Here is a 27207-nt window from a genome sequence, read left to right on the forward strand (position 1 = left end):
TCAAAATGCAATATTCACTGATAATCTCTTATTCACAAGATCACTGAAACACATCTCACTGAGTAACTTAAAGAAATAATTATTAGTCATGATATTCTCTGCAGCTGAAACCACATTGATGAACTCAGCTATCTTGTTCAGTTCCTTTTGCACAGCCTGAACAGTGTTCAGATTATACTTGTTAAGATTAGATGACTGCTTCAGCACCTTCAGATCTTAAGCTCTACAATTAATCATGCAGTCTTCAGAAGACAGAATTGATGACTGTCACACATCACTTATCTTAGTCTCATTGATCATCTTAACAGGGGTTGAACAGCTTGTCTTCACCTCATCACTTATCTTCACAGATATTGAGATACTCTGCTCACTGATTTGAATGTGTTTTGAGAGTTTCAGTGCAATCAGACTCAATGTCTTATGCTTAAAAGATGTAGATGTTCTCTTCATTGAAACTATAGTTGAATCATTCTTCTTCTCTGTATCACTGATCTCAATGATGTCATTAATATCTGTCTTCTCAGCTGCAGTCTTTTCAAATTCAGACACACTCTCTTCAAACAGCAAGTTATTCATGTTTTGTTCAAGTTCATATCAGCTACAGTGATTTAAAGAGCAGTGAAATCCCTTATTTTCTCACTGACAGTTAGCACAAGTGCCATGCCCTTGCTGTGTCTGTTTGTCATCTGCAGAAGTGATCACACATTTCTTAAATTATCTCTAACTCTTCATACAACACTGATATGATATAGAAGCTATTTCCCTGCAGGTCTGCAGAATAATGATATTCTGATTAGTGAAACTCTTAGAATTGATAGTCTGTGAAGTGATTAGCTCATCATTATTCATTCATCAGTGTAACTTTCACTTGATAGATAACTATCTTAAATCTTTAATTAATCACTGACTGAGTAAAATGAAAAATTTATGATTGATAAATAACATCTTCTCACTATATTCTGTAAGTCTTTCAATGATTGAGACAGCATCTGCAAGCCTCTTCACAGTCAGGTTCTGTATAATTGACATGCTCAGATGAGCAAGCTTGTCATTCTGCTGAAAGTGCAAGTTGATCTTATCATCATGATGCAGGCATCTCATATATACTGTGTCATATAATCAAGGCATCTGATCATTCTTGACATTCTTCTTTCACTCTGACTTTCTCAAAATGTCATCACTCAGAGTCTTATATTGCTTCTGACTAGCTCTTCAGCACTTCTTATTCTCTTTCATTGATAATGATTCTTCAGCATCTGTATCTGTTCATTCAGCTTCTACTTTCAGTTCTACTTGCAGTTCTTCATCACTGACTGCTTCTGCAGCAGTCTTCTGACTCTCTTCTCTCTCATTCATCTCAATATCTTCTTCTGAAAACTGGTGTGTGAACAGTCACAACTTTTTCAAATGAGTAAATGATGTTATAAGCTTTTGTATTACAGTCTTAGACTCTTCTTAACTCTTCAAGCTTCTGTTATGCAATTCATCTGTTGACTCTTCTGCAGTAATATCATGCAGCCTAGCTGAGTGATGATGAGATATCACTGTCTTTTCTTTATCTTAGTCTTTGATTACTTTATATATGAAAAGATAAGTTGATAGTGTCAGAAGCTTATCTGTCTGAAATTCTAACTCTTTATCTTTATTATTTTCTTTCATCTCATTCTCATCTGTTCTCTCTTCACTGATCTTCTCATCTATCTTCTCTTCTCTATCACTTATATAAAGAAGGGTATCATGCTTCTTCTGACTTAACAACTGAAACAATTTCTCTAAGACTAAGGCCTTTTTCATCATGTTCACTGTGTCTGTCTTCACAGCTGTTGACTTCTTCTTAAGACTCATTGTTTCTGTGATCTAATCTTCTATATGTCATGATTTTTGTTAATTCTGCTATATTAAATTTTAGTGAGATGTGTGAGAAATAAGAGAAGAATAAGAAGAAAGTGATTATAATATATATATTAATGTGATTATTTATCTATATCAATCTCTATCACTCACAGAATCTTCTCTCTGTTATAATGAAACTTCTGCTCTCATCTATCTCATTAAAGAACTCTTTCTCATTCAAGCTTTTTATAATTTCTTTACAATCTCTTTCTTTTCTTACAGCTGTTTTTAGATTAAAGAACTTCTGTCTCTTTCTTATCATTTCTTTTCAAGTCATTCTTACATCTTTCACTCTTTATAGAGACAAATAATTCTTATATCTGATCACTCTTTGTATGAATAAGTGATTCTATCACTCAGTCTTCCCTTTTCTATGATATCTGCAGCATATGTAAACAGACTAGTACTTCTGAACAATATTCACCTCTTTGGGCCTAGCGCCTGTGATACCTGTCATCTTTTTTCAACATCATTTTTTTCTTCTCTGCAAATGCATTCTTTTGAATAGAGGAACTGTGGCATGCTTCTGCCCTCTATTCAAGTCAATTCTCTATTCAGCTCTAGCTTTCACTTCATTTCTTGCTGTTTTCTGAAGCTTCTGCTTCTATCTTCTCTCTCTGTTCTTCTCTTCATATGTGATCACTTCTTCTATGAGAGCTTTCACTTCTTCTCTACAGAGTCTTCATTCTTTTCTTCATATATAATTACTTCTTCTATGAGAGTATCTGCTCCTTCTCTACAGAGTCTCTGTTCTTCTCTTTATAGACAATCACTTCTTCTACAAGAGCTAATCTCTATAGAACAATCACTGTATATATAAGAGTGTACGCTCATCTTCCATCTTTAAGAGAATAAGACAAGTTTTTACCCTTATATCTGACTCTACGTAGCGGCGTACGCTACAATATCTCTGTTTTTCAGTGCTTTGCAGAGATCATGATATTAGATTCTCATATTATCTTAATAGTCTGCAGTTGTGAAGAAGAGATGATCTCTTAATAATTGAATAATATTCTTTATATCATTATTCTCACTGTGTATATGTTATAGCTCTGTGACATTCACTGTTCTTTATATAACATCTTATATCTTTATTATATCTTTATTCAATTTCTCATATTTCATATATTTAATTTTTCACACAGTGATCTTAATATTATATACTATCTTGACCTCTGCAGTGACTTCTTCTGAATACTCAGATTTCAGAGGTTCTTCTAGTTCAGAGAAGATATCAGATTTATTAAGATTGATGAAGTCTGATATCTTCTTATTCTTTGCATATTCTAGCATATGCTTGTATCAAAGTTTTCAATCTTCAGAAATGCTAAGATGTACAGTTGTATTAGACATTGTCTTATCTGTCATATCAGTTATATTGAATGAATTGAGAAATCAGTTCAAGTATTTATGAATATGATCAGAAATCAGAGTGTATAACAGTTGAGTATATCAGAATGTATACAAGTGAGAATCTATCATCTCAGTTCAAATGATAGTTATCAGTTTGAATGAGAATTGAGATCAGTGTATGATATAACAGTTGAGTATTTCAGATTATATATGAATGAGAAACAATCATCTCAGTTCAAATGATTGTTGTCAAATTTGAATGAGGATTGTGATCAGTGATGTATCACGCTTCTCTTCAGATGCTGCTTACCAGGCTCATAACTGTCGGATTGAGTGTCATGGATGAATATGTTGAAGACATATGAATCTTATTTGTATCAAGATCTGCTTGTTATATTATCTGTACACTATCTAATATATCTATTTCATACAAAAGATGGAGCTATTTATAGTAAAATATATGTGTGAGTCAAGAGAGCTAGCATAAGCGAGTATTAGATGAGCATTGTAGTAAGCTGATGATGATGAGAAATATTGTAGTAATACGATGTTGGTGGCGTTCAGTAGTGTATAACCTCTTTTTCCTGACAAACCGACCTTCTCTCAGTTTTATATACGAGAGATTCCAGCCTGACCAAGTTTATTATGTTGTAGATAGTGTTACTGGTGACTTTCTATATACATAGTGTCTTTGCCTGGGAGTCAGGTAACTCTTGCAAGATTCTTTTGATGATATTTTTGAAGCAGGAATGAAACTTACATTTTTGTTTCAAAAATAGGAATTGGAATATATATTTGTTGGATATTATCAACTGCAGAGTGTATTTAATAATAGCAAAGAGCTTTGAATACCTGGACGTGAGTGACGGATTTCTGCGAACAACTTGAGGAAATTAAATATTTAATCTAGCTATCGTACTCATATTATCGACCACCAAGCGCTTTGAATTGGAATGCATTTCAGGAGATGGAAGAATTGGTGTGATTATGGCCAGCGAGTTAAAACACCAAGCCTTGACGTTGACGGCATTGGCATGGACGCCGAAATAGCCAGAATGCGGGGAAAGCTGGTTTGGCAAAGCTAAGTTAAATATATAACTAATTACTCACTAATAGCAAAGCGACCTCTCATTTCTGCTTTCCTATTCAACTATTCCGAATAAACGCAACCTGCCATCTCTCCTGCATATAATAACCTCCTGAATTTAGGAAGATCTCACACACCAACTGGACAATTTTTCTCAACTTCATATACACATCATACCAATCCGTTTTCAAAAAGATAATAAGGAGAGTGGAACAAAGAAACAAAAAGATGGAAGGACGCTGCCAATGCGGTCTAATCCGCTTTACCACTCCTTGCCCCCGCCCTCTGAAAATCTACATCTGCCACTGTACTCAATGCCGCCACCAATCCGCCTCCTCCTACGGCCTAACGGCCATCTTCCCCAGTTTCGATATCCCAGAACCGGAACCTAGTGTCTCCCACACAATCACCAACTACGACCCAACATCCTCATCAGCCATTGGTATCCACAGACGGCAGACGCTTTCCAACAAGATTATGGACTGTCTGTTTTGCAAGCAGTGTGGGGTACGCTTGATGCATCGGGTGCGCGGGGAGGAACGGTTGAGTGTTAAGGCCGGATGCCTTGAGGGCTTGAACAAGGAAATGATGGCGGGTGCGATACACATCTGGTGCAAGGAGGCAGTTGTTGAGATTCCTGAGGGAGCGGAAAGATGGGATGAGGAACCTAGTCAGGGGTCGTTCAATTGAGGCATTAGATTTATGCAAGACACATGTATATCGGTGTTGGGGTGAGAGTTATAAGAGAGAGATTGAGTGCATCTATATTGTTTAGTTTGTCTCATCTCTTTTCGTAATGAAGACTGCTCAAATCGGAGAATTCAATTTGAGCAAATGCTATTCAGATAACTATGCTTGATATATTTATTCTGTAATACAGCCAGCCGCTACTGTTCACAACCAACATATACAGCGTAGTCAGAAGCACAGGATAGGCGATTCAGGATCTCTACCTTAACCCAGTCTTTACTCAAAGAGGCCTTTCTATCATTATGCCTTTTCTATTTTCATGTTCTGGGACCTACCCCATCCCTTGTATGATTTCCCCTTCATATTATGGGTGGCACAGAGTGAATCCATGAATGATGCAAGGAGAGTATGGAAATGTGACATATGCATGGCTTTACTTGGCACTGCATGAATATAAGCATGTACATACATATGTTCATTTTCAAATAATATGATAGGAGTATTTATTTACAAAAGATTTTGATAGAATGAGTTATGTGATAACAAATAGTAACAGTAAAAATGAGAACTAAGCTATGCATGAGTCTCCATCTGCAAGTCACTATATAGCATTGTCCTTGACTTCTTTTTCTTTTTTTTTTCTTTTTTTTTTTTTTCAATGAATACAGTACTTTTTAATCGAGATCTTAACCAGGCAGAGAAAATTTTGAAGTACAAAGTTTACCTCTAAGATGTAGAAATTATATTAATGAACTCTTCTCTGTTCATCTGAAGTTTATTTACTCAACTTGTTTCTTTGAAAAGAACATTTCTCATTTACCTGGTTTTCTATGTATATATAAACTATACAAACTTACATGCCTATGTTGAGCTCTTTCTTTGTCCCCATAACATATTGTATTTGTCTCATTTAGTTGTGATTAACTACTCTGATGCTCTCCAGGAGAGAGACAGGGCCTGAGTGGTAGACGGATAGATACACACCACAAGCATTGCCAGCCAACCGTCAAAATTAGCTTTTAATGACCCGCGGCTGAGAATGAGGCCCCACCAACCCTAACCTTATTCCTACCCCAGATTTCCTTCCAATTCAGCCTCCTAAAGTTCTTGATCGCAGCCCAGGAATGGCCATCCATAATCCAACTGGATGATCGAATATTATCCCTTCCCCGGTTTAGGTTCACACCTAATCGCTACTCCAAAAAGCCTAACGTAATGCACACTATCCACAGCTCCTTGACCGCCGCCCATTAGCAAAGAACAACATCTAGGGCAACAAGCAGTCAAAATGCCCGTCCAAGCAGCCATGGATGCAATTCCGGAGTTTCCCGTGAAGGGCGATGCAACAGCCGTGGCCGCCAACAGCACGAACACAACTACCACCAACACGACCCTCCCCGAAACCAACAAAAGCGACTCCCACAGCTCCACCTTAACTTCAACATCAAGCAACCTTCTCGCAACCTTAACCGCCCTCCTCACCCCCCTCCAAACAGCCATGGACAAGCATCTCCCAGAATCCTCCAAATCATACCTCTCATCCTTCATAGACACCTACTCAGCTCGCCTCTCCGCTCACCCCCACATAACAACCTTCGTCACAATCCAACTATTATTCGCGGCCCTACCGCTACTTCTCTTCACCCTCTTCGCGATAGGCACGATACTCTTCTCGCTAGTCCTGACGTTCCTGGGCGCTGTAGCACTAAGTGCGCTAGTTATCGGCGGTGCGTTACTGGTTCTTGTACCCGTCACGGTTTCGGGGACTGTTGTGGCAGGGATGATGTGGATTGGATGTTGGATGGGTTGGTATGGGGTGGTATGGACTGCGCTGGCTTTTGGGAGGCTCGTTGGGAATAATAACTCCGACCAGCGGAATGGGAGAACTAGGGAGAATGATGAAGATGGGGTTGTGACGGGGAAGTGGGAGGGAAAGTGGGAGGAGTGGATGAGGAAGGAGAAAGAGGGAGAAGAGAGAAGGGATTTACGTCGAATGGAAAATGAAAAGGCAGGCTGGTCGAAGTTGGATGGTTGTCATAATGTCATTGATGATGGGTCACGGATTGCCGGTGTTTCCTCCGGTTTATCAATGTAAATAATTCACTGAGCAACCACTAGAAATGGAAAACATGGGAAATTATATGTCTACGCGTAAGTTTGCGGTATGATATCATTAAGTATTATTCTGCATTTAGCTAGGCTCATTTTATGATGCATGTAATGGTTTTTTTTCTTTTTTCTTTTTTCTTTTTCTTTCGAACTTCCACAAATATTAACTTCCAAGTACTGTTGCAAAAACAATCTGGCCGAATCAAATATCGATGAACAAGTTGCAAAAATGAACAGGACATCATGCTGTAATGCCGTACATGTGTACTCCGTACCAATATCCAAGTTATAAAAACCTCCAACGATAGATAAAGCAAAGGGAACGATGTAATTAGTAACTGAGAAAATGGGGGGGGGGGGGGCGGACCGGCTTGCAAACACTGTAACTATGACGTTGTTAGACCCGGACAAATAACTGTTATATTATTAGGGACATCAGTAGCATTTAACAACACCAGTATACAGATAAATGGATGCCCAAAAAAAAAAAAAAAAAAAAAAAAAAAAAAGGGAACTGAACCAACTCAAACTGAGACAAATGCTTGACATAAAAGCACACCTTACAACTTGAAGTGACTATTAGGCGGCTAAGTCTGTGTCAAAGACAAAAATGATTTTATTTTATTTTATTTATTTTATTTTTATTTTTATTTTAATTTTTTCTCGTTGCAATCAAAGCAAAAGGAACAAGGCAGTCAGTAAGATTCTAAGCAGGATTTGCATTTCAATCTTGGAGATGAGTAACCGGCACCAAAACAATAATTGGAACGAGTAAAATTCGTCTTCCATCCGAAATGATAGAGAGGCCCGGAGAGAGCAAAGGTGGAGGGCTCGAGAAGTATATGTTACCCGCTACCCTCATTCTCGCTGTCACTAAGCTCTTTGCCATGGGGGTTGAAAATCTGCAGTCCAAGCTCCTCATTTCGATCAAGAGTTTCCGACACGTACAGGGAAAGTTGTCGGGCGAACTCGTTTCCATCCTCAGCCCGACCGGCTAGCATGGAAACCACCTCCGTAATGACGTGTTGACAACAATCCTTTTGTTGGCGAACCACATCGATATGCTTATCTTTCAGTAGGAGTTCTGCCCGGCAGTCCGCAAGTTCATTGGCAGATTTGGTATGCTCGGCACGCCACGTCTCTTGAAGGTAAGAGAGGTGATACTCAGCAATATTTTGTCGTGTTTTAGCGAGGTAGATATCTTCGGAGAGCTCCTGTTCCCTTGCCAGCTGTTTGAGGGTTGAGATCTGGATTTTATCATGAGCCGCAGTCAAGCTAGCTTCTAGTTCCGATTTGGTAGCATTTAGCTTTTCTACCTCCTGCTCGAGTTGTGCACATCGGCTCTGAAATTGTTCTGTACATTGGGCGAGATTGTGGAAGTTTTGGAAATATGTAAGGTTGCTGGCTTCGTATTCTTCAATCTGCTTAAGCAAAAGGTTGTTTTCCTGGCAACGGTATTCGAGCTCTTCTCTTTGTTTCCCAAGCTGTAATTTAGACTCTTCTATTACCTTCTCCATCTCTTCGAGCTGAACTTGTTGGTGATTTGCGAGGGCTTCCAAAGCCTTAGCTCTCGGTTCAACAGCAGTGTATGACGCCTGAAATCGATCCCGCTCCCGTTTGAGTTCATCGATCTTGTCGTCTCGGCGTCTAGTAACAGTAAGAAACCTTTCGTTCCAAAAGGATTTCTGGTTCTCAAAGGAATCTCTTTCTTTTCTGGCGTCCTCCAGTTCTTTCTTGATTTCCTTGATCTTGTCATCTTGGGCCCTTGTCACAGTACCAAACCTTTCGCTCCAAAATATGTTATGTTCCTCAAAGATATTTCTTTCTCCTCTAGTGTCCTCCAGCTTTTTTTTGAGTTCATTGACTTTGTCGTCTCGGTCTCTGCTCACAGTAACAAACCTTTCATTCCAAAATGTTTTTTGTTGCTCAAAGGCATCCCTTATTTTTTTAGCATCCTCCAACTCTTTCTTGAGCTTATTTTTCTCATCGACAACAGCTCTCATTTTCTCTTTATACTCGTCTTCTAATGCTGCGATGTGAATTGCATGCCGTTGCTGCTCATATTGAAGACGAAAGTCAGGTTCATCAAAGGGCGTCATTCTTTCTTCCTCTATGTCGCCGTCCTGGAGAATAGGAGTGTTGCTACTGGGCACGACTATAGGGCTAGGTGGAGCCTCAACGGGAGGAGCGAGAGCACCTGTAATAGAGCCCTCTTCCGCAAAGTTAGAGCAGGTATCATTTACCTGAGTGGAAAATCGGCTGCATGAACCGTTTGCATTTTCGAGAACGGCCGGTGATGCAGGCGGATGCAAGGGGCGCAGAGAAGCGCAAGGGGAGACTTCGAGAATCAATTCCGAATCTACTTTGCAGCTTGACGGTCTTCCGGCGCGCCAACTCCGGGGTGATAGGCGGGTTGTTCGAGCTTTCGCTTTGCCAACCGTCGGACTAACAGAGGCATGGCCGTGTCCCTTGAAGGATATCATTCGCGTGAATGACATCAACTAGCACTGTAAGTGCATGCGTAAAATAATATATGGGGAGAGGAGGACTAACCTTCATTCTAGTTGCGGCTGCGGAAAACTTTTCTAAAATAAACATACTGAGGTGACCAGTTAAGGATGAAAAATATAAATTAAAAAAAAAAAAAAAAAAAAAATGGATGGACGGGATGGGATATTTCCTAAATTGCGCACGGCGCTGATAATGAGGACAGGAGATGGTGTAAAACTTCGTGGTGGTGTGTACCGCAGGCGTGCTACTTGGTTTGGAGGCCTGAGAGCCACGGAATTTCTATGATAGGGCCGTTTGAAGGAAGCAAGGCCGTGAGATTTGATCAAGATATAAATAATATGGCGATGCTAGATATACCTGTAGTAGAAACACGTAGCAGATCTCAGGAATCCCAAAACTGGATGGAGAGTGTTATTGACGCATCAGAGCAGCTATACATCCATATATATGACAGAAAAGAAGAAGTAGAAAAGTAAGTCATGTCAGAAGGAAAATGCCTTTGTATTAAACAACGTAGTTGTACAGGCACTCGTGAATGCGAAGGTTCTAATAGCAAATAGAGTTGGGAATCTTCCCCGTTGTCTGCTCTCGAGTGCATGTCAACAATGCTGGCCGGTAGATATTAACCATTTCTCCATTAACTGCCTGAGTTTAAACAAGCTCAAGACAGGTCCATGGTAAAATCCGCGAAACCTTATCGTGAACAAACAAACTTAAATGTAGAGACAAGCTAGTAAAACATAGATGCGAATGTTTAATCGCATGAGGGTTTATGCGTCGTCAAGGATAACCGGAGAGTTCCCTTTACTGGCAACTACCGGGATGTGCCAAAGTCACGCATATAGTATGGATGCTGTAAACCGTCCGCAAATATGTAGGTTTGAGAGTTCTCAATCCAACTAAAAAGCATAAAGAGGACATTCTTAACTCCATGGGCATTGCTTGTCTATCGGGGTAAGGCCTGAAGCCCAAGGACAAGAAGAATTATGGAGCTGTAAGGAGAGAAAGACAGTTGATGTGTTGATACGCAGGTTAATGATAAAGGTGGTGGTTGATGGTTTGCGTCGAGTTTAGTCCAAGAAGGGAAAAGGCTGGCGGTTCCAAGAAGCGCGTGGTGCACGTGACCCCGCTGCTGCGACCACAGTGTCCTTAATGCGTTAGCGCCGCCCGAACTGGACAACAAGCACAACTCAGACGCCGCCCGAAGTAAACCATCGCCAAATCTCAACCTCAACCTCAACCTTCAACCTAATCTCCATATATTCGTCCTTTCTTTCTACTTCCTTTCTGTCTCCCTGCCCGCCATCTCCCTTTCTTTCTCTTCTTTTAATTCTCCTTTTTTGTGTTTTATTTTTTTTCTTTTCTGTTTTTGGTTTCATAACCCGCGTCTCTGCCTGGGCCTGGTTTTCTTTTTCCCACTCCTTTAATTCGTGGGTCAATCGAGGACAAAGCCGTCACAATGAGTGGCCGTGAGTATCCCTGACACCTGTACCGGAATATCCAACAATTGCAGTTCGTTCTGTTTCGGATTCTAATTTTCACTACAATAGTACGCTTCCTCGACTTGATCAAGCCCTTTACGCCCCTCCTCCCGGAGGTGGCAGCTCCCGAAACCAAGGTCCCCTTCAACCAGAAATTGATGTGGACAGGTGTATGTTGCTGTATCCTGCCATAGCGCGCGTAATTGCGTGGCTGTCCGCGTACTGATTTATTTGCGCATAGTTAACTCTACTTATATTCCTGGTGATGAGCCAAATGCCGCTCTATGGTATTGTTTCTTCAGATACCTCCGATCCGCTTTACTGGCTCCGCATGATGTTGGCCAGTAACCGTGGTACCCTTATGGAATTGGGTATCACTCCCATTATCTCCTCTGGCATGGTTTTCCAGGTACGCTTCATGTGGTAGAGAGACAGGCTGGTTCGGGGAAATCACAGCATTATACTTACATGTTTTCGCAGCTTCTTGCCGGAACTCACCTCATCGATGTCAACCTCGACCTTAAAACCGATCGCGAACTTTACCAAACCGCACAAAAGCTTTTCGCAATCATCCTGTCTTTCGGACAGGCATGTGTCTACGTTCTTACCGGCCTCTACGGCCAGCCGAGCGACCTTGGTGCCGGTGTCTGTGTTCTATTGATCGTTCAGTTGGTTGTTGCTGGCCTTGTTGTCATCCTTTTGGATGAGCTTCTCCAGAAGGGCTATGGTCTTGGAAGCGGTATCTCTCTTTTCATCGCAACCAACATCTGCGAGTCGATTATCTGGAAGGCCTTCTCTCCTACCACCATCAATACTGGACGTGGCCCGGAATTCGAGGGAGCCGTCATCGCTCTCTTCCACCTGTTGCTCACCTGGCCAGACAAGCAGCGTGCTCTTCATGAGGCGTTCTACCGCCAGAATCTCCCCAATATCATGAACCTCCTCGCCACTCTCCTCGTTTTCGCAACCGTCATCTACCTCCAAGGTTTCCGCGTTGAGATCCCTGTCAAGTCTTCCCGCCAGCGTGGCATGCGTGGCTCCTATCCCGTTCGCCTCTTTTATACCTCCAATATGCCAATTATGCTTCAGTCCGCTCTCTGCTCCAACATTTTCCTGATCAGCCAGATGCTGTACTCCCGCTTCTCGGATAACCTTCTTGTTAAGCTTCTAGGAGTCTGGGAACCGCGTGAAGGTGGATCTGCTCAGCTCTATGCTGCCTCTGGAATTGCCTACTACATGTCTCCCCCTCTCAACTTCAAGGAAGCTCTCCTGGATCCCATCCACACCGCTGTCTATATCAGTTTCATGTTGGTTGCCTGCGCTTTGTTCTCTAAGACCTGGATCGAGGTTTCCGGCTCTGCTCCCCGCGATGTTGCCAAGCAGCTCAAAGATCAGGGACTTGTGATGGCTGGACACCGTGAGCAGAGCATGTACAAGGAACTCAAGCGCGTTATCCCTACTGCAGCTGCCTTCGGTGGTGCCTGTATCGGAGCTCTTTCCGTGGCTAGTGATTTGCTTGGGGCTCTCGGAAGCGGCACTGGTATCTTGTTGGCTGTCACGTAAGTCCTTCAGTTATTGTTCGTCACCGTCACATATCGCGTTGTCACTAATAGTTGTATAGTATCATCTACGGATATTTCGAAATCGCAGCACGAGAAGGTGACTTCGGTGCTGGCCTGAAAGGTTTAGTGCCCGGAAACTGAACGAATCTCGTTTTATGACAATTCGGGAAGATATTTTCACAGTCTGTCTTAATATATTCCCATTATATTTTTCTCTATTTTCTTTTCTGTTCTGTGGTGGTTATAAATACTCTCTCTTGTGACGTATCACATAAGTTGAATCTTCGGGCGGAGTATCCAGAAAAGTCAAGTGACGGGAGCCAGGTAGTGTTCGGGGGAATCGGTTTCTTCTCCCCTAATGAGTTTAGGTCTACACCTGAGCAGAATACAATCCACAACAGCCTTTTTTCCACCAAACTTCTTGGATTCCGTTTTCTTTTGTTCTCATACCTCAACTTCACCTATTTCTAAATCCATTTTCACTGAAGGAACATGGATTGTATTTGGCTAGGAGGGAGAAAAGCGCAAAATTATTAGAGCGGCCTAGTTTTCGCGAAACAAGAAAAGGAAGATGAGAAATAACCAAAATGTATATATACATCAACCTGCCTGCTTTCTACCTATTTAGTTGTGTGTATAATGAATCGAGTTTGTTTTTCAGAATAAGTGCCTTTCTCCAAGCATGATTGGAGAAGAAAGCATCGCACTGTATTCTTCAAACCAACATCCCGCATCAAGGCAATAAACAAGCCTTATCTAGAAACAATACAACAATAAACAAAGAAATTTTCGCAAAAAAACTTCTCTCCTCTCCGCAAACCCCCTCCTCAAACTCCCTTTTCTTTACCTCAAGTCCTATAATCCCCATTGATAGTCACATACTCATGACTAAAATCGCAGAACCAATACACGCCTTCTTCCCCACCAAGTCCTTTGTCCCCCTTCTCTCCCCCACCCAGATCAACCACAATCTCCAAATCCTCATCTTGCAAAATCCGCGCCGCCCTCTCTTCATCCACAGCCTCTGGCTCCCCATTAACAAGTAACTTCAACTCCTCACTTCCATCAACCGGTTTAAAGCTCACACTCGTCCGTTCAGGAACCACCGTCCCCTCCGCGATCCCCTGCGAATACCCAATGGCGCACAGGATCCGCCCCCAATTCGCATCCTTCCCGTACAGCGCCGTCTTGACCAGCGGCGACCGCGCGATCGTCGACGCAATCACCTTCGCATCCGCGTGCGAGGGAGAATTGCGCACGCGCACCGTGACGAATTTCGTCGCGCCTTCGCCGTCGCGCACGACGAGTTGTGCGAGCGACTGCGCGAAGTTGGTCAGGATGGTTTGCATGGCGGTGTAATCTGGGGAGGAGGTGGTGGTGATTGTCTCGCCGCCCGCGGCGCCGTTGGCGAGTAAGGCGACGGTGTCGTTGGTGCTTGTGTCGCCGTCTATAGAGATGGAGTTGAAGGAGCGGGAGACGGCGTGGGTTAGAAGGGGGTTTAGGACCGAGGGGCTGATGGGGACGTCGGTGCAGAGGATGCCGAGGAGGGTGGCCATGTTCGGGTGGATCATGCCGGCGCCTTTGGTCATGCCTGCTAAGTGGTAGGCGCGGTTGGGCGAGGAGGGAAGGGTGAAGGTGCGCGATAGGAGCTTGGGGAAGGTGTCTGTTGTGCAGATTGCGCGGGCGGCCGTGAGCCAGGCTGAGTGGTTTGAAGCCAGGTTGGAATGCGCAGTTGGGATAGTGTCAAGGATTTTCTTGATAGGAAGTCTGGAGTTCTATATGTGAGCATGCTGTGGAACGTCGTTGTAATTGTCAACACCAAGGGGATATAGGATTGGACTTACCGTTGGCCAATAACTCCAGTGCTCATGACGAGAGTGCTGGTATTCTGGGGGTCAGCTGATGGAGTCCCGGTACATTCATCAACTTTGGCGCTCATCATTTTGGCATCTTCCAGCCCTCCCTTTCCTGTGACGGCATTGGCACAGCCAGAATTAACCACCACTCCCCGGATACCTGTGCCCTGCCTTGTTTCAAGTACCTGCTTGCTCACTTGAACAGGAGCCGCCTGGAATTTGTTCGCTGTAAAGACAGCAGCAGCTGAGCATGGTGTTTCGGAGCATATCAGGGCAACATCGGGGAACCGCGTATTTGACTCCTTCACACCCGCATGGGCACCAGCAACCAGGAACCCTTTAGGGTATGTGCCCGAACTAGGAATGAATTTTTGCTTCGAAGCCGGTATGGACATATCCTTTAGAATAGAGTAGTATCGGACCTGGCCAAGGCTGCTCTTGGGCAAGCGCACGAAGCCAGCCACGGCAGAAAAAGACTGCGTGCTTTTCATGATTCTGCTATTCTGCTCAGCGCCTGTTCAAAGGGAAGAAAAATAATAGGGTTCTCACTTAGCAAGTCACAGCAAAACCTTTCCCGGTATATAAAAAGGTTTCCTAAGAGCGCAAGAACTCAATATGTAGATTTTACTCGACCTATTGTAACTATAGCGAAGCAGAAATCTCAGCGTGAACGGTTGAGTATGGCAGGTAGAGAGGATTCCGACAAGCCAAACCGAGTCCGCAAGAGCTCTCCCGCATTTAACAACCACCAGAAGCACCGCAAGCGGACTCAATTGGCTTCCCTTGATATAATTCCCTTCCTATCGTGACTCACTATGTTGAAGTGGAATTTTTGCTTTAAATATCACGTGTTTTCGCGTTGCCAAGATCGGAGTTTGCATCAACAGCTTCCGCTGTTCTTATCCAGCTCAACGCGCTTGCTTTTGCTTGTTCATCTTCTGCTCATTGCCTCAGTAGTTATATAACATCTCTGGTTGTCTTTTTCACCTAAGCCCATGGCCTATGACTACAATGAAGCGCAAGCAACCGGATTCTTCAAAGGAGGAGCACTCAATTGACACCACACCGCGAAAGCGAAGGACGACCACAGACCCTGACGGCACCACCACAGGCATACCCCAAACACCCTCAAGAAAACCTAACTCCACGAGGAATGGGCCCAAAACAAAACCTACCCCCGATCCAAATACGCCAACCAACAATTCTTCAGTCCCAAAGACCCAGTCAAGATCGCTATTCGCAACCCCTACAAAGGCCACGGGGGAAAAAGCGACGGATGTTTCTCCGTCCGTAGCAAGAAATGCTAATCGCTCAGCGAAGAGGAAGAGCGCGCGCGTACTTCTAGAACACAATGACGAGGATGACTGGGATGGAGCAGATCAATTGGCGCAAGCCATCTGGGAACCCGACGACGATGATGCTGAGGCCGAGGGCGAGGATGATAAAGAGGAAGAGAAAACAAAGAAGCGACTAGCAACTAAAGTAAGCGGCGCTGCAAAGACTCAAGATACCCCAAAGCGCCGTGCTGGACGCCCTAAAGGCGCCAAAAACCGGCGATCTCCGACCCCCGAGGGAGATCTCCCACCCCACGAAAGATATTTCTTTCAAAATCGACCGGGACCTGTTCAAACTTCTAATAATACGCTTGCGAAACTATCGCTTTTGACGCATGAGGAGTATTTCGAGCAGATGAGCAAATTTGTGGATCCACACCAAAAGGAAAAAGAGTTTTTACTTGAATTGCATGAACATTCATTTCCGCAGTGGGCATTTGAACTGAGCGAGGGGTTTAATATATGTTTATACGGATATGGTTCAAAAAGGCGGCTCGTGAATCGATTTGCGGAATGGCTGTCCCAACAGCACAGTGATCCACCAACGATCGTAATTGTGAATGGCTACGTGTCTAGCACAACGATACGGTCTATTCTTTCGACTATCATCAACGCAATCCTTGGGCCTGATACCCCTTCGAAACTTGGTATGCAGCCGTCAGAGGTTTTGGAGCTACTTCAATCCATCCTAAATACCAATCCACCCCCAAGACCAATTATGGTCTTTATAAATTCCATAGATGCATCGCCCCTCCGGCGTCCTTCTCACCAGGCCCTTCTGGCACGGCTTGCCAGCATACCCCTGGTCAATATACTTGCCACAGCTGATACACCGAATTTCCCGTTGCTATGGGATGTAAGTCATCGAGATCAATTCAATTTTGTTTTCCACGACTGCACAACCTTCGCATCGTATGACGTGGAACTCAACGTCGTTGATGAGGTAAACAACCTTCTCGGCCGTCAAGTACGTCGAATTGGTGGAAAGGACGGAGTCAACTTTGTCCTGAAAAGTCTTCCAGAAAATACTCGCAAACTATATCGCTTGTTGTTGACGGAGATCCTCACACTACTAAGCGAGCAGCATGTTTCCGAAGACGAGGATAATGGTGACGGAGACGGAAAGAAAGCCCGTGGAGTCCACGCGGGCGAAGAAATAGCCATAGAATGGCGAACGTTATTTCACAAAGCTGCCGAAGAATTCATCTCCTCGTCAGAAATGATGTTCCGTACGCAGCTGAAGGAGTTCTATGACCATCAAATGATCGTGTCACGTACTGATGCGAGCGGAGTGGAAATGCTTGGAATCCCTCTCTCCAGAGAAGAGATGGAAGGAGTTTTGGAAGATTTAATTATTGATTGAAATATTATAGCACATCATATGTTTTCCCCATTTTTCTATATTTGCGTTCCATTCCAGATGATTATATTCACAAGCATATGATACCCTATCTATATCTAGAGCCCAGCTTAAATATACAGATAAAATGAATACAATTAACGAAGACCAGAGCACCCAGGCGGCTGCCTATCTCCATTGGATGGAGAGATCCACCACATTAAAAAGAGCATCTCGCAATACGTGGTGTTGTCTTTAGCTCCTAAAATTGCGCAAATGCAGCCAACATCATCATCGTTCCAAAGCTGACTTTGAAGGGGACCTTTTCTGTCACAAACCGCTGAACATCCGCGGATTTGACATGTTTCTGCAACCAGCGTGTGGGGACGATATTGTAGCCCTTGGAGGCTGCCCACTGATCGATTCCAAGACCACATGTTAGCGAGTAGACATTATAGGAGAATCAATTCATTGGCCCTCCAAATAAAGACAAAAAACCATGTGGATGAAACCAAAATAAATTAAAACAATATTTTAATAAACATACCTCCACCCCCAAAATCATAACCCCCAGCGCAAATACGAGCGCCCTCGAAAATATCCTCAACCCAAGCCCGGCCACCAACCCCAGCACGCTTCCCAAACTAATCTGCCTCGCAGTTGTCTCGCTAATTCCGCTCCGACTGCGAATCCCGCTTGCTGTTTCGGACACAGGGCTGCTGCCGTATTGCGAATGGCTAGTAGTGGTGAAGGGCCCGGCAAAGTCGCAAAGGATGGGTTGTCGTCTTGGGAGAGCAGTGTAGAGGGGGAGGCCGAGGGGAACGGCGAAGAGGAACGGTCTGGCGGGGGTGAGGAAGCGGGCGAGGAAAGGAGCGGCCATCTTTTTTCCTGTGTGGTTGTGTTTCACGGGTTGATTTGGTAGGTTTTATTTGATTTGTAAGGGGTGTTCTGTTTGGCAATTGGGTTTAATGGACAACGTTATTCCTTTCCTAAGAGGGGTGAATAATATGTGCTGGTGTACGGAGTATGGGATGTTAAATGCAGGTCCCACGCTTGCCAAGCTCGGAGCGTTGTTGGGCGTCTTGTCTTTGCGTTCCAAGGAAACCAGGGGAAGGCGGCGCTGATGTCATGGCCGAGCGCGGAGGTGCATTTAGGCTTTTTTAAACTCACGCTAAATCTTAGAATCACGGCAGCCTTACTCAATAGAGTTTAGTGAATTCCCACCCCGTTTCCACTGGTTCGCCACCTTTCTGTAGTTGTATTTATGACTTTATCTGGCTCACAATTGTTAATTAGATATTACTCTTATCAGGCCATATTTGAGGGGAATTACTCATCATGGCAAGCCGGCATTTCATTGTAAGAGACAGCGCTTTGTTCTCAAATTTCAAATATTTACGCAGTGAGTGACTCTTCCGCTATTCATATTTTATTATTAACTAGCATTTTAGTCTTGCATTGCAGGTTTTGATCTACAATCCTCCTGTTAATCAGATTTTCATCCCCGCGTTATCCGCATGAGCAGAGAAAAATGATATCAAGTACGTCCACTAAACCATCTTTTTTGTTTTATCCTTAAGTAGTCTCCATGTGGCTTGCATCCAGTATCATTTAATCTATATTCGTTGACAATGCGTCTACAACACATCATAGATGGTAACGCATAACCTCAGTCGAACGCTCGGCTACAAAACTCCTTCACTTACTTCTCTTCATTTAACTAAGGAAATTACCCCTCAACTCTCTCAAACCTGTGCCATGGCTTGAATCTTCACACATATGCCCTAATGCTGTGAGCCTACCACTATAGAAAGGAGCTGGTGATAGACGCAATACTTGTGCGGAGTGCGAATGACATGGACGGCGACCGTCCCGTCCATCAGGAACATATAGCAGCGGGCCAGTGAAAACTTGCTTTCAACTTTAGCCGCCGACCTGACTTGGGGTATACTGAGCAATGGCTGAGATCTGGCGGACTTACGATCCACCTTCGATCGTGGTTTGTTCAGGAATGCCGTTCCAGCCACTTAATAGGGAGTTTTTCTGTATGGAGCGGTGATGATGGCGGAGAGAGGCTGATTTAATGGGATGCAAGGGTGGGATCAGGGAAAATGACTTTCTGAGTGCTGGGAAGAAATACATACCCTGTCTAGAACATTCGATCATATGGCTTATTCTGTCGTGTTAATTGTGGTGGACTCTGTGCGGGAGGATTCACGGAAGCCACCGTAATTATGGTATTCAATCTAGTTGGATATGGTGGTTTATTTGAGTCCGCTTGTGTAGGTCAAGTATTCCCAGAGGTAGTCGTGAGACAGGACTTAATGTTGAAAGGCCTAGATCGCCATTAAAGGATAACATTGAGCCGCAACACCATGCTCAGAAGTGCCCCGGTTCCGCAATACAACCGAGGGATAAAATTGGCCAGTTGTGTTGAAACGCTGATCTTCAAGCTGCATTGATGCCGGAGATTGAATTGAATAAGGAGATGGAACAGAATAGCGCAAAAGGAATTGGCATTATGGTGGATTCAGGGCGAGATTCACTTCGATTCATATATGTAACGGAGACATCAGACTGCAGACATCCGAAACCGCTTGCTACATGTCTTCTAGATCGGAAAATTGTTCAGCGGAGCAATTTGATGTTCCGCCCTATCTCCCAACACATGTTCTATCGAACAAAGCAATGGTCATGAGTGTCTCTCGCCAACTCGGCATGCAAGAAGCGACTGGCATATTGTAGTATGCATGCTGTAGACAAAATGGTCAATGAACGCTCGGAAGGATCTATTATTTTGTCTCCCTAAAGCTGCAATTAGGTACTGAGTGCACATTTTACCAAATTTCGGCGTCGTGAGTCATATCCTGCTGAAAACACCTTGGGGATTCACATTGCTCTACTTCTTATATACAGTGACAGGATGTACTCTATATAGATGTAGGCGCCGAGACCATTTGAGAGAGAGCTTAGATTTGATTTACCGGCCTAGAATAGAACGTTTGATTGATCGATCACCAGTGACACAGCCCCTAAATCTAACTAAACTGGAGCCAATCAACAAGTTGTTGCGGGAAATACCGCCAAAGAGAGCCCAGTTTAGTGCCCTCCACAGGCCATGCATCTCTAGAATCCCGACATTATCGGCCGAAACCGACGTCATTCTGTCAATATGGTGTGTCGGCGGGTGTTCAGAAAAAGGTACTGTACATATACATGGACTAGCCTGTTGAATCTCTGTCTTTTTGGTTCTATTCTCTTTCTTACTTAAAGGGCTTGTTGGGAAATCAACCTGGCTCAGAGAGCATTTGAAATGAAAGATATGTTCAATTAATTCCAGCGGAAGGGGATCTGCAGAGATTGAGGCCAGACGGGCATTGCAAATCCCGCGTAGGGAGTGGTGGGTATTCGTTTCCCGGAGTGTGGGGGAATGGCACACCGCAAAAGAGAATTTGAAAAATAGATTAGGTTATTGCTTTCTTCAGGCACATGTTGAAGCTGTCAAATAACTATATTCTTTGCCGATTAGCTTGCGCCGGAGATAGCCGGACCCCGCTCAAGCAGCTAACTTGGTGGTTTGTCGTTTAGCCAGTTAATTGATTTTCTGCTTTTTTTCCGCCGAATATTTATCTCAATGTTATCAGCCCACTTCCGCTGCGAGCAATTTGGTTGGAGGAAAGATTTAGGAATCTTTGATCAGAACATGTCACGGTATCATGCAATAAAGAGTAAAAATTACGCTGTACAGCACATTCGGCTTCCAGAACACATCCCGCATGCGATAACTCCTAGTCGTTTCCGCCCCTCCGGCACCCGCGCGCCTTTCCCATTACATGGGCGCTGGCTGACTCACAAACTCGGCGCCGCTCACCGAGCCTAGTCATTCATTCGTCTTTCTGCCCCGAATATCTTTTTGCTCTTATATTTCCTCAGACCTTCTGATTCCTCAGCGGCATTCCTTCTAAGACCCAAGTATTCGCTTTATATTCTTCAAGACCCCCAGCAGAGTTTCTGCGAGTTCCATATTCAACCAACATACAATCGCATCGCACATATCTCCCTACATTTACCCCTCGCCTGAAGTGAAAAAAATTTCTGCCCCTCACCCCACTTCAAATATCATACATAACCTTTCTTTGCGCAACATAAATTTTCCCATTCCAATGGCACCAGAAACCTCTACCGGCAACGATGCCGCTGCTGCTGCTTCATCCTCGCCCGTCGACTTCACAGTCAAGGCTGGCCTGGCTCAGATGTTGAAGGGTGGTGTGATTATGGACGTCGTCAATGCGGAGCAGGTAAATTTTGAACCCGACCCCACGTTGCACCCCCGCGTTGTTTTTTTTTTTTTTTTTTCTTTGCCGACGATATCCATCTGGCCCCATTCGCATGGCTGTTATCGATCACGAGGAGCCATCCCAATCCTCAACAGGAGTAATCAGACAGCTCGGATTGCTGACAAAATTCTCTTTTTGAACCATGTTAATAGGCCCGGATCGCCGAGGAAGCAGGCGCATGCGCCGTCATGGCGCTGGAGCGGGTGCCAGCAGATATCCGTGCCCAGGGTGGTGTGGCGCGCATGTCTGACCCAACGATGATTAAAGAGATCATGGAGGCTGTTACGATTCCAGTTATGGCCAAGGCGCGGATAGGGCATTTCGTCGAGTGCCAGGTATGCCAATTTCTCCACAACATATAATAAATCAACATATAAAATTTATCCTAACAAACCCACTTTAATCTAGATCCTCGAAGCCATCGGTGTCGATTACATCGATGAATCCGAAGTCCTCACCCCAGCCGACCACCTCTACCATGTAACCAAGCACAACTTCAAAGTTCCCTTCGTCTGCGGCTGCCGGAACCTGGGCGAGGCCCTTCGCCGCATCTCCGAAGGTGCTGCCATGATCCGCACAAAGGGTGAGGCGGGCACAGGCGACGTCGTCGAGGCCGTCTCCCACATGCGTACCGTGAACAGCCAGATCGCCAAGGCGAGCTCGATCCTGCGAGCCTACCCCGACGACGCTGTTGCGGCGGAAGCGGAGCTGCGCGCCTTCGCCCGCGAGTTGGAATGCTCCTATGAGCTGCTGCTGGAGACCGCGAAGAATGGTCGGTTGCCCGTTGTGAACTTTGCGGCCGGAGGAATTGCGACGCCGGCGGATGCGGCGTTGATGATGCAGCTGGGCTGTGATGGTGTATTTGTTGGATCAGGAATTTTCAAGTCTGGTGACCCAAAGAAGCGGGCCAAGGCGATTGTGCAGGCTGTGACACACTATAAGGATGCGAAGGTTCTGGGCCAGTTGAGCGAGGGGCTTGGTGAGGCGATGGTTGGCATTAGTGTGCGGGACATGGGAGAGACACAAAAACTGGCGACGAGAGGATGGTAAAGAAGGCAGAAGCAGAAAATAAAAGAAGGACTGGCTACGTGACCAGATGAGTTTGTTATGATTGATACCAATGATGAATGCATTGGCGAGGTGCGCATGCTTGATATTTCAACCATATGCCTTGCGTACGCAGGTGGGCTTAGACGTTGCACTCCCTCCATATCCGGTGGCTCCGTGTGTTCTGTAAATATATACTTAAATCAATATTCAAGAATAAAAAACATAAAGAATTCATCTTTTCCCCCTGCCCCCTGCTCTTTTTTTTTTTTTTTTTTTTTTTTTTTTTTTTTTTTTTTTTTTTTTTTTTTTTTTTTTTTTGGCCATCCCAATTGCAATTGAGCTGTAGGTGGAAGCATACCGTGTTTAAATTATTGAAAAAAAATCATTCACAAATATAACCGGAAGAAATAAATAATTTAACTAAGTAATAATCAGGGGAAAATATCCATTTGATATGCAAATATGCATTTGCGTTGCCATTTTTCCTTCATGACCCAGATTCAATTACCTAAACTATGCAAATTGACTACCAATCCAAGCCGTCGCTAACTAGATCAACCACCTTAGCTGGCATATGCAAAGCCCTTCCCCCTACACGCTACCCAGTAATCCTTCACAACACGACTAGTCCCCCTCGACCCCCTCAGCGAGAGCATCGATGATAAGAATCTTTCTCGCTCTGCCTTCTCCGGTACGCGTCCCCCTCCTCCCGCCCCATCTGGCGAAAGAGCACCATCCATTTCCGCCAATGCAGCCCCAAAATGCACACGCGCCGCGCCCTGATAGTGGAATATGAATTTTTTAACCACCTCAGACAGGTGGTCAAGGTCGGAGCGCGCGCAGTGACCCGATACCTGGTACATGAGTATATTACCCAGCGAAGATATGCAGGTGTCGAAAAAGCGTGGCGCATGTTGTGGAATTGCGCCGTTAGCTGCCGCTGTAGTGGCGTGTCTTATGGTAGAGCTACCGGGGCCCGGCTGGAGCTCAGGTGGCAGATCTGTGAGGGAGAATAGGGTGGACCAGAATGCAGAAGCAGAGCGGAGTGGAAGAGGGTCGGGACGTTTCAGCACTGCCAGGGTGAATGTGAGGATGGTGAGGATTGCAGCGCTGTGCTGTGGTATCGGTGAGTGGACGAGGTTGAAAAAAGCTGCTTTGTGTTTTGGGAGCATCAGGTTGAGGAAATCGATGCAGCTGTGTGCGACTTCTGGGTCATATTGATCCGGTTGGGTGTTCATGAAGCTCATGAGTTCGTAAACATGGACGATTAGTTCCGCGGCTTCATTTTGGACTACTAAGGGTTGCGCAGAGTGGGAGGCTAAGAAAGCAGAGGCGGTTCCCATGATTGTGGGGAAGCGAGGAGAGGTAACGTTGGCAGCCTTAATGAAACGGATAGTGACTTGAGGTGGTAGGACATATGGCCCCGGCGTGTGTTCTGTATATCCGGCCTTCAGAACGTCGCATGTAGCTTCGATTATATCACCATCGGTGGGGAATGTGCCTATTAAGATGTCCAGAATCTGAATCAGGTATGCTTGTGGCGCTCCCCCGAGTTCACCCCTTGCCCAGAAATTATTTGTGCTTTCACTCGGCCCCTCGGCATCTAGATCGATTACGGCGTCATCAGGAGCCCTAAACCCCTTCCCGATACTTGCCGTGCAACGCATTACTTTGATCCCTTTTTCAAGCGCTTCATCATACTGGTTTGATTGAGCTTCTAGCCTGGCTTGTTCCGCTAGCTGATGGAGGGGCGCTAGCAGTTTTACCAGGGATGTTGCCTGGGCTGTATTTGGAGTCGCCGCTTGCACAACTGCTGCAATGCCTTCGGATACTCGCTCAAGGGTAGTAACATTAACAGAGGAATTCGAGCGAAGTTGGTCCAGCTTATTGATAAAATCATCAACATACATTGGGAGAGCCTGGCGAGAGTTCTGGCAGAGAAATGAAATGGATTTTGACGCAGCTTGGTCGCATGACGCAGCATCGAGGGAATTGAACAGGAAATTAAGAACTCGCGGGAGAAGATCGTGGTTCCGTTCAAAGTATGCTGTGTACCTCGCAATCATGTCAGATAGGGTCTGGCGAGGCTTCATAGAAATGGAAATGCGGTTGAAACAAATGCCATTGAATATTTCGGAATGGAAAATCGTATGAAGTAGCTTGTCCACATTCGGACTCTCCACAACAGAGTCAGCCAAGAAACCAAGACAGAATACTGCTACTTCAAACCCTTCCCATATTTGGCTGTTCATCGAACTAGTTGCTCTCTCAACAAGCTTTTCGATCAACTCAAACCCTAGAAGAGGATAAGTAGCGAGTAGGAAGTCCGCAAAGTCACGTCTGAATCCATTGAAATTCCTCACATCGTCGTCATCCCACTCCTTTAGGACTGATGGATCAGGATACCGGAGCTTGTCATAACAGTCCGCGATGACTTGCACAAACTCCCCTTTGACACGAGTCGAGTAAATATTCATTTCACCCTGCATGATATAATCGCTAATATCATCCGCCGCCTCAGTCCAATATTCCAAAAGAAGCGAACTCGCTTTATCGTCAACTTCTACAAACCCTGGCCCGCGGAAAAGGGTATGTAACAAAAACAGGATCCTTTGCTTCTGTTCGTTTAATTCGCCAGTGAACAGTTGTATGTGCTCCGTCGCTGCATAGCGCAGTAATAAATCCAAGAATCGCATGGAGTCTTCATCATAATCCGCGTTTAAAAGAGCCAATGCATACTTTTCCCCGAAGTTTCCTGAGAGGAATTGCAGTATTGCAGTCAGGTGTTCAACTCCTAGTAACTTCGCATGGCTATTAAGGATTTCTGCAAGAAGTTCCATTGCCATCTCTGCAAGTTCGGGTACTGCTAAGAACTGAACAGAATAGTTCAAAGGTACGGCGACCATCTTCGTAAGATTGCCAGGAGAAATGCGGTCTCCTCGGATTGCGATGAGCCATGCCTAGAGTAATATTGTAGCGGCCGCAGAGAAGGGTAACGCGGGGCTAAGATGCTTACATTTAAAGATTTCATTGCTTCGATAGCTAATTTATTTAATTGATCTGAGAGGGACGGCTGATTTCCATCTCTTTTAAAAGTGGATACTTGTTCCAAAACGAACTGGACAAGATAAAGAGCATCCCTGAGATTGGGACCTAAACGCCCTCGGAGATCCCTGTTTGCAGTGTTAGGATAGGGATTATTTATCAGAATCCATAGGAAGGGATACTGCTGCGAACTCACTCATTCAGAGCATACCGCGATGACTCCTCAGCCAGGATGGTAGAAAAAGACAAAAGTGGGAGCATCCGTTCATAACTGAGCGAAGGGAGAGCTAGCTTTTCGAAATTTCCCTCCTCACATTGATCTTCTGACAGGTATTTCCCACTAGCCATGGACATGGCAATATGTCGTATACAATGAGTCCAGGGAGCTTCAGGCTTAAAAAAGAAGGTAGTCAATGTTGACATAAATTTCCTCATAGATACAGCCCCTTCGTTTCTGGAGACCATTAAGATGAAGAGGTTAGTCAGATGTTCTAAAAGATCTTTGGCTTTCTCTTCTCCAAGATGGTCCCTAGCATGATGTCAGCTAACGACCTTAAAAAAACAAAATAATGGTGACTTGAATTCTTACCAGTCCTGATGGATTTTAACGGTCAAGGTGAGGGCACCGAAGAATCTTGCATTAGCATCATCACTGGTCAAAAGACCATCTGCAATAGCCCACCCCGCTTCTGACTTCTGCAGCGCCTGCAATCTCTCCTGGATAGATTTGGCGATTGCAGCATTTCCAGGAGCATTGAGGACGTGAATAAGCTAGACAAACGTCAACCATAACTGACAATGTTATTAGAATACAGACTAATAACCGTACCTGAAGTGACTCATCAATGAGGCCTTGGCTCTCCTGTTCAGCTGAATGAATTCCCGCCATCATCCCTCTCTTAGACCTATGTCACACCGCACAGAATCGGGGGTTTGGTATGTTTCTGGCTACGTGTACTGATATGATGTCCATATACGACCTCAAACTAGAGTGTAAAACAGAATAACAGGGTGAGATCAGAAGGACAGAGTCACATGAAGAATAGGAATAAAAACCTAATTAGCAATGGGCAGGATGGGTGAAGAGTTCAATATGCCATGAAGCTCTAGTCACAGGAGCAGCAACAGAGAAGAAAATGACACTTCGCTGGCAAACGAGAAACCCAAGAACATGAGTGGCCCTATACTATCACAGATTGATAGATCTCATTTCCAGGCTAATCAGTAACATAAATGACGTTGAATGTGCCAAGAGAGCGGGATGATAGGGGTGTTGTAGTTCTGATGTTTGCCACGTGAGTACGCAAGCCCTCAGTGTAAAATTCCCTGACGAAATAAACTGTTAGCTCATAAGTACAGCCAGGCAAATTGATGCATAGACGATGTAGTCAAATTCATACAATTAAACGAGTTTCTCTGTATATCTGTGAAATGGACAAAGAAAACGATTGTGCGATGTGGGCGGAATACTTTTTAACTTAGGAGACAACCGCCGCCCAATATTGCTTATCTAAACAACATCACGTGATTGGTTTGAAATTCCAATGTCACAGGAAATCT

General features: G+C 44.5%; 10 protein-coding genes across 11 annotated transcripts; 5 read left to right on the top strand and 5 right to left on the bottom strand.

The window, feature by feature from the left end:
- On the bottom strand, positions 1–576 carry BDCG_09229 (uncharacterized protein; the record flags this gene model as incomplete). The annotated part of the gene is made up of 2 exons (XM_045425018.1): positions 1–195; positions 331–576. 2 exons carry the CDS (start codon positions 574–576, stop codon positions 1–3), a joined length of 441 nt encoding a protein of 146 aa, XP_045273601.1.
- Positions 577–4210: 3634 nt separating this feature from the next.
- On the top strand, positions 4211–5514 carry BDCG_09230 (uncharacterized protein). The gene has a single exon (XM_045425019.1). It carries the CDS (start codon positions 4562–4564, stop codon positions 5021–5023), a length of 462 nt encoding a protein of 153 aa, XP_045273602.1. The 5' UTR covers positions 4211–4561; the 3' UTR covers positions 5024–5514.
- Positions 5515–6090: 576 nt separating this feature from the next.
- BDCG_09231 (uncharacterized protein) lies at positions 6091–7330 on the top strand. Its single transcript, XM_045425020.1, has one exon. It carries the CDS (start codon positions 6312–6314, stop codon positions 7116–7118), a length of 807 nt encoding a protein of 268 aa, XP_045273603.1. The 5' UTR covers positions 6091–6311; the 3' UTR covers positions 7119–7330.
- Positions 7331–7776: 446 nt separating this feature from the next.
- On the bottom strand, positions 7777–10703 carry BDCG_09232 (uncharacterized protein). Its single transcript, XM_045425021.1, has 2 exons — positions 9686–10703; positions 7777–9633 (listed from the first exon to the last, which is right to left on the bottom strand). Exons 1-2 carry the CDS (start codon positions 9728–9730, stop codon positions 7978–7980), a joined length of 1701 nt encoding a protein of 566 aa, XP_045273604.1. The 5' UTR covers positions 9731–10703; the 3' UTR covers positions 7777–7977.
- Positions 10704–10827: 124 nt separating this feature from the next.
- On the top strand, positions 10828–14040 carry BDCG_09233 (protein transporter SEC61 subunit alpha). Its single transcript, XM_045425022.1, has 6 exons — positions 10828–11112; positions 11194–11294; positions 11366–11533; positions 11605–12683; positions 12746–13728; positions 13786–14040. The coding sequence occupies exons 1-5, from the start codon at positions 11103–11105 to the stop codon at positions 12825–12827; spliced, it is 1440 nt and encodes a 479-aa protein (XP_045273605.1). The 5' UTR covers positions 10828–11102; the 3' UTR covers positions 12828–13728; positions 13786–14040.
- BDCG_09234 (arginine biosynthesis ArgJ, mitochondrial) lies at positions 12930–15617 on the bottom strand. The gene is made up of 3 exons (XM_045425023.1): positions 15092–15617; positions 14531–15037; positions 12930–14453 (listed from the first exon to the last, which is right to left on the bottom strand). The coding sequence occupies exons 2-3, from the start codon at positions 15031–15033 to the stop codon at positions 13535–13537; spliced, it is 1422 nt and encodes a 473-aa protein (XP_045273606.1). The 5' UTR covers positions 15034–15037; positions 15092–15617; the 3' UTR covers positions 12930–13534.
- Positions 15166–18438, top strand: BDCG_09235 (origin recognition complex subunit 2). The gene has a single exon (XM_045425024.1). The coding sequence runs from the start codon at positions 15545–15547 to the stop codon at positions 17237–17239; it is 1695 nt and encodes a 564-aa protein (XP_045273607.1). The 5' UTR covers positions 15166–15544; the 3' UTR covers positions 17240–18438.
- Positions 17147–18314, bottom strand: BDCG_09236 (uncharacterized protein). The gene is made up of 2 exons (XM_045425025.1): positions 17763–18314; positions 17147–17630 (listed from the first exon to the last, which is right to left on the bottom strand). The coding sequence occupies exons 1-2, from the start codon at positions 18093–18095 to the stop codon at positions 17478–17480; spliced, it is 486 nt and encodes a 161-aa protein (XP_045273608.1). The 5' UTR covers positions 18096–18314; the 3' UTR covers positions 17147–17477.
- A 2052-nt stretch (positions 18439–20490) lies between the features above and the next one.
- BDCG_09237 (pyridoxine biosynthesis protein pyroA) lies at positions 20491–22845 on the top strand. Its single transcript, XM_045425026.1, has 3 exons — positions 20491–21513; positions 21705–21887; positions 21961–22845. Exons 1-3 carry the CDS (start codon positions 21379–21381, stop codon positions 22600–22602), a joined length of 960 nt encoding a protein of 319 aa, XP_045273609.1. The 5' UTR covers positions 20491–21378; the 3' UTR covers positions 22603–22845.
- A 51-nt stretch (positions 22846–22896) lies between these two features.
- Positions 22897–27205, bottom strand: BDCG_09238. Of its 2 annotated transcripts, XM_045425028.1 has the most exons (6): positions 27048–27205; positions 26477–26973; positions 26237–26418; positions 25844–26176; positions 25619–25775; positions 22897–25562 (listed from the first exon to the last, which is right to left on the bottom strand). In XM_045425028.1, the coding sequence occupies exons 2-6, from the start codon at positions 26537–26539 to the stop codon at positions 23166–23168; spliced, it is 3132 nt and encodes a 1043-aa protein (XP_045282857.1). In that variant the 5' UTR covers positions 26540–26973; positions 27048–27205; the 3' UTR covers positions 22897–23165. The 2 variants fall into 2 exon arrangements, with proteins under 2 accessions (XP_045282857.1, XP_045282856.1); XM_045425027.1 differs by having other exon boundaries at positions 26477–27205.
- Between the last annotated feature and the right edge of the window lie 2 nt (positions 27206–27207).

This window comes from Blastomyces dermatitidis, assembly GCF_000003525.1.
Source record: "Blastomyces dermatitidis ER-3 genomic scaffold supercont1.14, whole genome shotgun sequence".
NCBI lineage: Eukaryota > Fungi > Ascomycota > Eurotiomycetes > Onygenales > Ajellomycetaceae > Blastomyces > Blastomyces dermatitidis.